Consider the following 12,780-nt stretch of genomic DNA (forward strand, 5'->3'; position numbering starts at 1 on the left):
AAACTTCAAAAAACAGGTACTACTGTGTGTAATTGTTTAGCTCAAGCTGAGCAGTACTGTAGCAAAAAATGTATAACACCAAGAGTACATAATATATATATTTATATATATTATGTACTCTTGATAACACTTTTCTCTGGTGTAAATGCGGTGACGCGAAGTTGGCTAATAGTACTGCTGCTGCTGAAGTGTTAGATGGTGTGTACCTGCCATTGTCACCCGTTGCAAGCAATATTTCTCCCAATGTCCAGAGACACGCTATGTTCTTGTTCAGTACACAATGCAACACAATAAACAACGTAAAAGGAATATCCACCCCTTCAAACTGGCCTTCAAACAAGCCAGAGAAAGCCAAACAGCCACTCAGTACATTTCCTAATATATTGGCACACCGTAACTAGGATAGGAAAATAATTTAATGGGCATTTCCAATCCATTAGGAACGCATACATTATCTATGGTGCCACTTACTTTAATTGTATATTTCTATTTGGAATTTCATGTAAGTCTCAATACGTAGTTGTAGTACAAATCCAGCAAACATTGGAATTCGCCAGGGCTTAGTAGATCTGTAGATAACCATTCACGTAAGCTTCAAGAAAATGCACTTTGTTTTAAAGAGCCCCTGTTAGGCTTGCGAAACAGTGATATTTTGCCATTTCAACAGGAAATCCAGCGGCTCTTACAAAACAAGGTGCATAGCCATGTAAAGCATTATCTAAAAATCCGCTGGGCCCACCGAATCCCATATTTAATATGCAATTAAAACAAGCGGCACACAATGCATGTCCTACCTCCTCTTATACCAAAATTAGCACATTCAAAATTGTGAGGAACATTTGTATTTCTGAGACGAGTGATACAAATTTCTTATGGTGCATGTATGTATGTGCATATTTTTTTCATTTCATTGATAGCTGAATTAGAGGATCTCGCTCAGAACATAGTGTTGTCACGTTTCCACAAGAACATGGTCATCTCTCAGCAAGGTGACACTGGGGACAGGTACTCTGCTACAGTAATTGTGGTATACTTTATTGCACTGTTTTGTATCTTGTGTAGTTTGTACTTCATCCTCCGAGGTACAGTGACCACTTACCTGGACAGCAGTAGTATAGACAAGACACACATCAGAGAATCAGTTGTACCAAGCAGTATGAGCACCAGCTACTCAATCAGCAGCAAGAGAACTAAGCAAGCTGCACACTGCATGCAGAAAGGAAAGTGCTCATACGGTGCAGAAATTAGATGTCTCACCTCAGGTAGCTATTTCAATGAGTCATCTGTAGTGACTAGAGACAGCACTCATTTATACACTACTATTGCCAATGAGCAAACAGACTGTATTCTTATTGGGAGAGCACTGTTCAATCGTACCCTGTCAGAACAGTTCAAAGTTGATATAATGAACAAGCTAGACTTCATTACAACTTCGATGAAGTGTAATAGCAGCTGGTCCCCTGGAGCTATTATGCATTTAGCATTGTCACTGTGGGAGGAGTCGTTCCCTTTTGATAGCAAAATTACAACTGAGGGTAAAGAGATTAGCTCATTCTATGCCATAAAGTCTGGTGTAGTAAAGCTATCAGTTGATTCTAGTAGAGAGATCTCCAGTGAGGTGCTGAGCCTAATATCACCACCACAGAATTACCTAGGAGCTATTCTAAGTCAGAGCAAAGAGATGAGTAATGAAGGCAACGAGAGACAGAGGAGAGCACATGCAGAATACCACTATGCCAGTTTACAGCATAGTGTAGAACAGATTAGGAAAAACCACTCCTCTGTGCTGAAGAATAAGACTAATATTTGTGTGCTGGGACCAGGTGATTTTGTGGGTAGCACTGAGGCACTGTTTGGCATGAAATATTCCAACTTCACTGCAGTCTGTGATAGCCCTGTGATAGTATACTGTTTGGATCATGTTAACTTCCAAGTGTGGATTAATAAGAGATACCCTTCTTCAGCACGTCACATGCATTTAGTGAACCACACCATTTTGTTGGAGTGGACTAACCGTTTACAAGGTGCAGCCATTTTGTCTTGTCTATTGGCACTAACCAAACAAAAACTGGCCCAGATACTACACAAGCCATTAAGAAGAGACAATGATAGAACTACTGATAGTACAAAAGATGGTTATACCCGTAAGCAGTTGGTGTTACGCATAGCTCGGTCTGTTACCACATTTCTGTGGACACGTGATGAGATTAACAAGCTAACTCGAGAAACTGAGCTGACTGACAGTGCATTCTTTAGTCAGCCATTTATGTCAAGCTGTTTCCGAGTTCCCAGTAGTAGTAGATGGAAAGCTGACAAAAACAGTAGACCGTTTACCGCCCCAGCAGCTAGCAAGCTAGCACTTTCCAGTGGTGTTCTCTCTGTTTGGTCATTTCCCACAGTTGACAGGAATAGAAGCAAGCATTCACATTATTGCTTTGACCATCCTCCACGGAAGCCTCTTGCAAGGACCCCTCCTTGTGAAGCTCTCCCCATTCCTGTTCCATCCCCCTACCCAGTACACAATGATCAAGACAGTGGTGTTAACTGGGAGGAGAGCTGTAAATTGGATCAATCCATTTCTACAGGATTTGAAGTCATTCATGACAATAGCACCTCTTTAACAACTGTTAGCTCCTTACCAGATCACTCCAAAACAAATGTGCTACATGCACTTAGCAGAAGAATGGACAGTGGTTACTCCAAGAGATCTATCAGTGCAGGTACTGTTTCATCTTTCCACAGATTTAGTTCTCTGAGCGATGACTGCTCAGTGTTTGGTAGAACACCAGAATTAAGGGATCACTCTAATCAGGGAAGCAGAGCTGAGCAGTTGTCAGCCACAATTGTTTGCCGGCAGTACCCTAGCAGACCATATTCCGGCCCAGCTAAATGTAACAGTTATCCAGCAACTCCAGCTAACAGTCCTGTTAAGAGGACAGCAAAGAGTGCATCAAACAGGCAGTGCACTCAGGGAGTGATCACATCTGTATTAGAGGAGACTGCAGCTTCATCTTATCCTCAAACTCTTGTTGAAGAGATGGAAGAAGAAAACTCCGATCCTCAAAGTTCTCGTCACAAATCTGGTACCCAGGCTTGTTCACAAATGACAATGCAAAATCTTGTGTTTCCCCAGTCAGTTGGTAACAAGCTACAAAGGTAGGAGGAATATATCTCAGTGGGTATTGTACATATATTATTTTGTAGGCCGAAGAAGTCACCTGCTTGTTTGCCAAATTCTAAACCTTCCAAGATCCCCCATCCTTCAATGGTATTGTATACTTGTGGAGTGTGTGTTGTAGTGTTGTGTAGTGTGGGTGTGTAGTGTAGTGTGGTTGTGTAGTGTGTGTGCGTGTCCGTGTCCGTGTGTGTATGTGTGCACGTGCACATGCATGCAGGCTGCTCTGCAGTTGTGCTATGCATGTCATTGTACGTACATACACTAGTAGCCAGAGCAACTGATAAAGATTTCCATATTCAAATAAAGCAACAGTAGTGCTGGCATGGGCCAACTTAGCTAAGCCGCAATATCTGCTTTGATACAGTCTAGTTTTTTAACTGCTGCAAATATTGTGAATGTTAAAAGCTATGTCAATGATGGTTACATGGAGAACATCCTTACAGTAAATATGAATGGATAGTATTGCATGTTTGTATGACGTAACTAGGATGTACTGATGAATTAGTTGTTTTGTACCATCTACAAAATACAACAGGACCTGCTTGATTACAGAGTGATATACTTGTTTTAAGAAGTCTGGTGATAGAAAGATGTAGTGTAAATCTAATATAACAATCATGCTGGAATTTCTAATGAACGTGATGCTTTATGGTTGTGTAGAAGGATTAGTTTAATAGTGATTGAAGTGGTTCAATGTTATATTGTGCTTTGAAATCAGACATAATAGTTACTAAATGGCTAGACAGACAACTTGTGGTTTGAATGATTCTATCATCTCACTTGTGTATTTGCAGAATCCTTTGTCCATCCCTGAAATGCCAACTGGCCCAAACAAACCTTGAAACTTTGTCCCACGACAGTGTCTAGTTGTAATACAGTGAGTTGTAGCTACAAAGTTTCTAATAGAATTACATGTTACAATGTAGTCCATTAAGCAGTATGCATGACTCTTCACACATCTTCTTCAGGCCAGTGCAGCATGCTGGTTTACAATATACCATATAATTATTCACCAGCTGAATTTTTCAACCTTGCCAGATTCGGATTTTGTTTTGCACGATCTTTCCTGTGTAATATGAGTGCTTTGGGACCAACAGTAGTGCCCTGATTATCAACATGTTCTGGGACCTTAACTAAGTGTCTGGATTATGTAGGTGTCCTCAAGTGTCCAACTGCTAACTACACTGGAACCTGTTAAATGTCTCTAGCTGTATGATCTATTGTTTCATAACATTTTTTTTAACTTGTTAATTTAAAAATGAAGTAGGGATCTATGCAATAAAAAGTAGTGAAACAATAGGTGAATGGTGGTATTATAGTATGCATAGCTCAATGGGAAAAAAATCCCTGCGTTGGCATTAAACGAAATAATTGTTATAGCTAATGTGCCAAAGTAGGGACTTTCCCACTGAGCTATGCTGTAATACCATCATTCATCTCTTGTTTCACTACTTTTTATTGCATAGATCCCTACTTAATTTCTTTAAAATACTAGTTTGTTTGGTTTTTTGTTGTAGCACAGCTAGCTACAGTGTAACTTGTGACTGTTCTATTAGAATATCACAGATGACTGTTGTATTAGAGTATCTCGAGTCAGCCAAAGGGTGTGCACTTACTTGTGTGCAGCTAGCTAGACCAATAAGGGGTTGTTTACTGTTAAGTATAAAATAGCTAGATTGTTAAGAAGTGTGGTCTCTGTACTCTGTCATTATTAGTCCACCTAAATCTTTATTTGATGGGTGTGGTCATGAACCTACCATGAAGTTGCAGATATCTAGCTAGTATACCTCTTATAGTAGTGCCGGGACTGAAGCACTTCTGAATCCAGCTCTGAAATAATTCTGTAGCGTCTAAATATGCTGCTAAAAGAAAGAGTTGATATGGAAAGTTAATGCCTCAATATGGATGAAGAAGAAGAAGACAAGCAGTCTGATTGAAGATAAAAGAAAAGACAAGGTGCAGAGAGCCTACGCTCTCAGAACCCCAAAAGGCATATCCCACTGGTGAGTTTGTTATTGTGGCGTAAATGGTGGCCGTGCGGTGCTTTGTTTGGCCTCTAGCCTTGTGGTCAGGCAGTCAGTCAAACAGGCAGTGAGACTAAACTTCTAGTTTTATGATTTTTTTAAAAAAAATCTATATCCAGCCATCTCTAAGTGTTTTGTTGGATTTAATGCTGTATTATACATTATATGGACTAGTACTATTCCGTAAAGGTCATTTTGTCACGTAAGATGTCTCAAGAATGATTTTCAAAGGTGGAATTTTTTGCAGCGTGCAAAATTTTCAAGCCATTCCCCACTTAAACGGCACTATTGTACTGTTTGATAAATTACTATAAACAGTTTTCAGTGCACTGTGTATCCCATTTTGGTTGGTTGTGTGGTTATCTAGCCATGTAAGTTCGGTCGTGTAAAGAGAATTTCAAAATGGTTTATGTTACATAAACCACAATTGTTATCCAGAAACTGAAATTAAAGAAATTGTATTGTTCATTCCTGTTGCTAGGGATATGATAAGGTTTTGTTGTACCTGCCATCACTAGTTTTGAATAAAGCATTCTTATAAATATTCCCAGATACTTGATGCACCAACTGGCTTTGGTTTTATGTTTTGTACAATTGAACAATCGTCATGTGCCACCCAAATGCATGTGTCCCATTAAGCATCAACTGGCTGGTCATGGCTGAAGTATGTGAGTGAAGGCTGTGTGCTGCCATTATCACTAGAACAAAAACTTCTTGTATTTTTGCTAATAATAGAGTTAATTTTTGTGCTACGGTGTTGAGTCCATTGCTTACTCTAATATGGGGAAGGATGTTTGTGTATCTGTCAAGGCATTATTTTGTTTATATACAGAGCAGTGTTTGCTTACTCTAAAAGAGTGTGTGCACACATTGACAAAATTCTTCAATAAAACAGTCATTATTAGTATTCTAATAATTGACGTTTTGATTGATATAATCAACTTTCCTAAAAACCAGATACTCATGGTGTTTATCATTATGTGCAGTAGTACTTAACAGTAGAGGGATAGAAAACAGCATCCCTATTAATGCTAAAATTTACATGGCAAAAATTACCATTACAGAATAGTGTTTTTAAAATATCAACCTTCCTCAGTTTACGTTCAGCCCCTGTTAATATAATAAAAGCTAAAGTATCTAAATAATTCTGTTTGTCTGTTATGTATGTCGTATTCTCTCCTTTTTCAATTCTGCTTCATCCGGTGTTTCACTTTCAATTCACAAATTTATAATATCAAAGTGAGCTACACTGAAGCGTTGTGAATAATGGATGTCGTCAGAATTTTTTTTTAAGTGTATGTGATTTTTCTCGTGGTTAAGTTTGGCCATAAAAAGTAGCTGAGTCCAGTAGTCCAGCTAGTAATCCACTCCAGTCAATTGATATACCCACATTGGTCCCCCAATTAGTGCTAACAAGTAATAGTTGTAATAAGGCATGAGGGCTTTGCCTGATATGTATGTCCGACTGCCTGAGGGCCACTGGCCCGAGGGTAGAGGGCATACATATCAGGCAAAGCCCAAATGCCCATGTTACAGCTAATATGTAATAGGCTGATAGCCTGTACTGGGCGATCAATCACCCAAGCCAATACAAGTGCAGCCACTGGATGTATTATATATGCATACATAAAATTTTCAATTATGGGTCAGCATAGCGTAGCACATTCTTCGCCTAATAAGGTGAACACATGTTCACTCTCAATGATTTTGTACTTTAACAAGCATGTTTTCATGTTGTAAACATGTTGAACTAAATGTTTTAAAGCCTCATAACTCACTTGTTCTTGCCCATATCAAAGTGCTTTTTTGATAAACAGTTCTGGTGTTTGAAGGGCTTCACAGCACTACTTAATGTTTGAGCAGCTGGCCCTTGTAACAAGAATATTAACAAGAAACAAGGAACACATCAGACTATAGCAGCTACTCAACACTATGATACAGCCTTTATTTGCTCTTCACATGAGTGTAGCATGAGTCTTGCTTGTCTATATGTAGGTAAGAAATGTCATTTAAACACCTGATTTTGTGAAATGAAGCCATGTCCAATTCAACAATGTCTGGCTGTGGACATGCTCCTAGTTTGAGAACTGGTTATGTTGCATCTCATTTTCTATTTATCCTGACTGATGTATCCCATCCCATTATTGCTGTATATGTAGCTAGCTACAAGTGTTTGAGCAACAACTAATTTCTGTTACTGTTTCATTCTTACAAATTGCTATTATGTACTCTCACAAACTGTTATAGAGTTGAATAGCACATGAAATAAGTAGTAATACCCTTGTAGTTCTAATACAATATTCTGATACACTGTTACATACACATGTTCCCACATATATACCATAGATGTTGTTTAATGAAAATTATACAATCTTGAGTTTGGAAGATTTACAAACCCCCACTTCCTTACTGCTCCATTGTGTTTATTATCTTGCAAACAATTGTAGCAATTGTATGATGAGGATGTTGATATCTTACTGACTTAAGTAATCAAGAAAATAGTATTTCTTGGAGTTTTAAATGTGACCTGCTGAGCAAAGACCGGTCATTTTCGCACATTCTTTGAATTCCATTTTATCGCTTCTTTGTTATCTATAGTAACAAAGGAGTGGACAGCCAAAGTTTCAGTCTTTTGTGTCAGTAGTCTTGAACTTATAGCACTACACACAGGAAAAAGTTTGATTTGTACAGCAACAAATAAATTACAGGAGCTTACTTGATCAATCATAACTCACAATTGAAACAAGCTACAAAGACACTCAGTCTGTTCTCCATGAACTGGCAAATCGACCAAAGTCTAGTGTTTTCCCTGTACATTTCCATGCAGACAAGAAAAAGACCATTTCAACGGTGAAATGATGACGGTAAACTATATTTCTACCGCATCGTAAATAAGAGGCCATAATTCCACTGTACAAACACGAAACAAATAGTTTCCTACTCCCCATGTAAGGCGATTGTAATGATGTATAGGTTTTATTGATTTAAGCTTTTTTCAGTGCATACTGATGCGATGTACAATTTTTTATGTAGCATACGTATTTTTATCCAGTTTATTTCAATGGTTTATATTTCAAAATAGAATTTTGTGAAAACAGCCAGTTTTGCTCAGTGGGTCACAAATCATAAAGTTTGCTGCCGATTTCAATCTTTCTTTCCCACTAAAGGTCCAACCTTTACATATCACCCTGTTGTGTTAACCTGTAGTATATAACTGTGTTGGACTAGGTAGGGTGGTAGATGTAATTTACACCTATATGATTTCAATCAGCTCTACATTACCTTAACTTATGTTTAGTAAAACCTCAACTCCTTCATTTGTGAAATGACATGCTAAATTGATCAAGTATGTTAACAACTATTGTGCTAGACCAGTGAAGGGTGACTGGTCTATTTCAGTAAAGTAAATACTCTTAATCAGTAGTCAATGGCATGGTGTATGCTCCAGCAGCTCTATAGTCTACACAGAAGAAACCTCCACTAGGAGGAGTGATATTAATCGTGTTCACATGTAAGGATGGTGTTATACAATATAGTGAACAATAGGGACTAAGATAACAACAGGTACAAATTGTTACAGAGATGAAAGCTTTGAATGTGATAAAACTCAACTTAACAAACGTATCAAGTTTTATTTTTCTTCCGTGCAATAGGGAAACCAATTAATAAATGTAACTACTAATCACAAACGTGGTTTCATAAGATACAAAAAACAAAATTGTATTATTTTTTTGAAATACCCCCAGTGATCCTTCTTGTTCTGGCCTATAGCTGTAACTGCTTGTACAGAATTTCCCCACAGATCACATCACACAACAATCATGTGAAGTGTGAACATAACCTGCTTTGTTGATTACCACCAGAGACTAAGCTCAGTATTTATTGCCAACATTATGCTACAATGCTGCACACAGCACTACAAAGTCATGCACAATGCCATATGATTTAAACAGGGATGTAAACATCAGTAAGTGTGAGTGGGAGGAAACTGGTGTTGCTCAAGAAAAATAGGACAATTTCTTTAGCCAATTCAAGGTAGATGATGAATAGAACTAATTAAATTTTGTGTCATCTGTGTTATCAATATTATCCTCACTGAGGCTCTTTTTACACAATACATGTTTATAAATTTTATATAGCTGTTTGATATCTGAGACTTTGTTAAAAGCATAACTTATGATTTTCACAGAAGCCATGAAAGAGTTTTTGTCTGCGCAGGTTATTTGTATAGTCCATAAATTGGTAGACATGTATTTGTGTACGTATGTGTGTCATGAACTAAATGCTCCACTACATGTAGTGTGTGTGTGTTCATAGTATGTTTCAAATGAAATGGATCCAATTTAAACTTCAAATTCCAGTATAAAATACTACATAGATGCACACAGAACACTGCAGTACAATAAATTATATGATGAGACAGTGCTATACTCGGTGGTGCCCTCGGATCTTGCGTGCTAGCAGACCGTTGTGTCCCCAGGCTTGCTTCACAAGAACTAGATATAGTGAAACCTTAATTAGAAGTGCCATACATGGTTTGTGAGTGGTGATATTATGAGAACAAGGTTCCCTCCCTACCTTCCTGTTACATTACCAAGAATTGCTGTACCTCTATACAAGTTGTGCGATAACATTTTTATATCACAACACTGAATTTCAGTTTTGGTGTCCAGAATGGTCCTAGTGGTTAAAATTCAAAGTCTCACTCTAGTGGTAGTGTAGAATTTCATGAATAGCACTGCAGATTTTTGTAATTTAATTTCTGAGTACCTCGATGTAATAACAAATGCAAAAAAGATTTCCTCATAGGTATAGTGTTCTTATAAAGAAAAAAAAACCCATTCTTTTCAATTAGACATGAATTACATCCTGTTAGTGGCTAATGTTAACAAGAAGAGGTGATCTTATATGAGGAACAACTCAGGAAAATGAAACCAGTATAATGGGCACAAGACTAGCCTTATTGTCCAACAATGTTGTCATTCAGTAGACAGCATATAACCTGATGTTGTACAAATGTTAGTGTTGTATTTTGTGATCCTAAAAAGTGGCTGTTTTGTTGTGTTTATTTTAATTATTTTAATAAAATCCTATATAGGATATATCTGTAAGTGTGCTCCAAGTGCTAAGTAACTACCATCAAGCAAAACGACCCCATTTGCTTACTTTCTGTGTAATAGTCATGTTTAACTACAGAGGAGCTTTCATATCCACTCACTTTGTAATAGCTGTAATGTGGTGACGAGTCCAATTCCATATCATGCAATGCCATTCAACACCTTTGCACTAGACACAGGACACAATGAAAGACAAAGGTACGTGTATATTGCATATACGTTTTGCATCCTACAGTTTGACAGAAGCCTCAAGTATCGACATCAAACTTTCAGGGCTTTTCAATACTACCAAAATGCGGAGCTGAAAAGTGTAAACCTCTGATATCTCTACTGTAACTGATTTTATATCCAAATTTACTGTACCAGATATTGCTCTGTATCCACCCACTCATTCAGTTACTATAGAAGACATCACTTATAGCTAGCTAGAGAAATGTTTACACTAGTTTCTGTGCTGTCAACAATCACTTATAGTTGTCAAGTTTTGTTTCTACAACAGTAACTAGAGTACTGTTTAGTACATGACACCATTGTTGGTCAAATAAGACTTGAACCCTTACACCAGTCACTTATAAAAATGCACATGCAATCAATCTGCAGTATAATAGGTACAGAACCATATATGGAGATGTAGGACATTTATATGATTTATTAATTGGTCAATAGGTAATGATTGGTTCTCTCTGGCACATTAGCTCACTGGTGTGAGTGATGTCCCCATGGCTTCTGTTAGTGGATGGGGTTAATGATATGTTCTAGTGTGTGGTAGGTCAGAAGACACTGGCCTCACTCTCATGTCCTCTGTAGTGTAGTGACATCAGTTGTACCAGACCTACTAAAATTTAGAAACACCATGATGTATGAAGTTTGGCCGTCAAGCTGCTAGACTAAAACTTGCTTAGGTAGTACTAAATAATAGTTAGACACCAAGACCAAGGGAACTAAGTGATTTAGTACCCTGATGGCTCTAGGCTGTAGCGTCCCTAGCGCAGTGAGGGTGCTGAATCGCTTAGTTCCCATTGGTCGTGGTGTCTAATTTATTTAGACTATGGTTTAAAGTATGTACCATTATAGCCAGAGCATGAGTGTGGGGTGAAAGAGCAATGCAGAACAGCAGAACGGTTTCTTCCTGAAGTCCTTACAGCGCCCACAAAAATAATTATTCGACTGGTAACCAGAGTAACGGCTAGAGCTACAGTAGATACGTCTACTATTTGTCAAGAATTATTTGCAGAACACGGAGAAGAAGAGTAGTACAGTATTATCAAGTACTGCGGTGTGCCTTTTGTATTGTAATTATTTATCATGTACAAAATTGCTTGAGGGTGGGTGACTAAGTGAGCATGTCAGGTGACTAAGTGATTTAGTAAACCTGTAAATGAGCCATTTCCTGGAATATTTGTTTGCACAATGTTTCTAAACTTTAGTAGCTAGATGACATAATAGACTAGTATGCTCATTGTACAGCAGGCGAGTGGCCTATAAATAGTCAGTTTCTTTTTCAGAAGCGCTTATGGTTTAACATTCTGTGAGACACCACGTGATGAGGAAAAAGTGAATTGGCCATGTAAGACTACTTGTAGAGGTACCTAGTACGTAATATTGTGAAGTGTATAAAATTCCAAGAAGAGTTGGATACCCATGGGTACCCAGGTCCTTGGTCCCTGGATCCACTGTTTTTACCTACCCCTAATCGTACTACATAACTACATTCATGTGTGAATGTCTAACGTGTTATTGTACAGTTGGTGACAGGTGTAGCGACTAAATCAAGTTCCATCAATGATCCACCAATGGGTTCCTATCATATGACCAGTGTGTGTATGTGTGTGTTAGTCTACCAATGAAATTAACACTTTATTGTGGCTTCTAATATTGTCAACTATCACAAGTTATCCAGTGTAAGGTGTGTATATATAATAATGCTTAGTGATAGGCCCATCTGTAATAGCTTCATTTATAAACCTGGTGTCACTAATGTAATCCTTTTGTTGACCATTAACAAATCACATTTCTTCCAAGTATTTGCACTGGCCTCTAATGCATTACCAATTAATTCAGTCACATGGTTGGTTACTATGGTGATGTTCAGCAAAACAGATGACTGTTGATGAAGTACTGGGTTGTAACGTAACTTGTCATGTAGAAGTAATATTTAGGCTGGAAGTGGCTCATACTTGTAATAGATAAATTAATACAAATGATCATTGTATAGTGATGGCTGAATTTAGCGAAATATTGCTCATTAGAATTGTTTGTTCTACACTTTGATACAACTCCAAAGTGGATTTTCTATTGCAAAACTTTCAGTGTTTGAAGAGTGAATAAAACTATGTGTAGGTCCCAGTTGCTTCTCGATGTACCACCATTGTTTTATCACTATCCTTCTTTCCATGACCTTTCCCAGAGATCATACAGGTAATGACTGAGTCTATTGTGTGTTGGTTGTATGCTCTGAATA

The 12,780-nt window shown here is 37.9% G+C and overlaps 1 protein-coding gene across 6 annotated transcripts in view; it reads left to right on the forward strand.

The window, feature by feature from the left end:
* LOC136256024 (uncharacterized) overlaps positions 1-12,780 on the forward strand; it is a 30,632-nt gene that overhangs the window by 1,119 nt on the left and 16,733 nt on the right. For 5 of the 6 annotated variants that reach the window (XR_010701282.1, XR_010701284.1, XR_010701283.1 and 2 more), the window contains exons 2-4: positions 918-1,005; positions 1,063-3,156; positions 3,205-3,268. Coding sequence is in view for 3 of the 6 variants with exons in the window: in XM_066048935.1 (XP_065905007.1) it covers positions 918-1,005; positions 1,063-3,156; positions 3,205-3,268 (2,246 nt within the window). In the remaining 3 variants the exon portion in view is untranslated. Of the gene's footprint in view, positions 1-917; positions 1,006-1,062; positions 3,157-3,204; positions 3,269-3,972; positions 4,056-12,780 lie in introns of all 6 variants that reach the window. The other variant, XM_066048936.1, reaches the window with a different exon arrangement.

Source organism: Dysidea avara, chromosome 5, assembly GCF_963678975.1.
Source record: "Dysidea avara chromosome 5, odDysAvar1.4, whole genome shotgun sequence".
Taxonomy (NCBI): Eukaryota; Metazoa; Porifera; class Demospongiae; order Dictyoceratida; family Dysideidae; genus Dysidea; species Dysidea avara.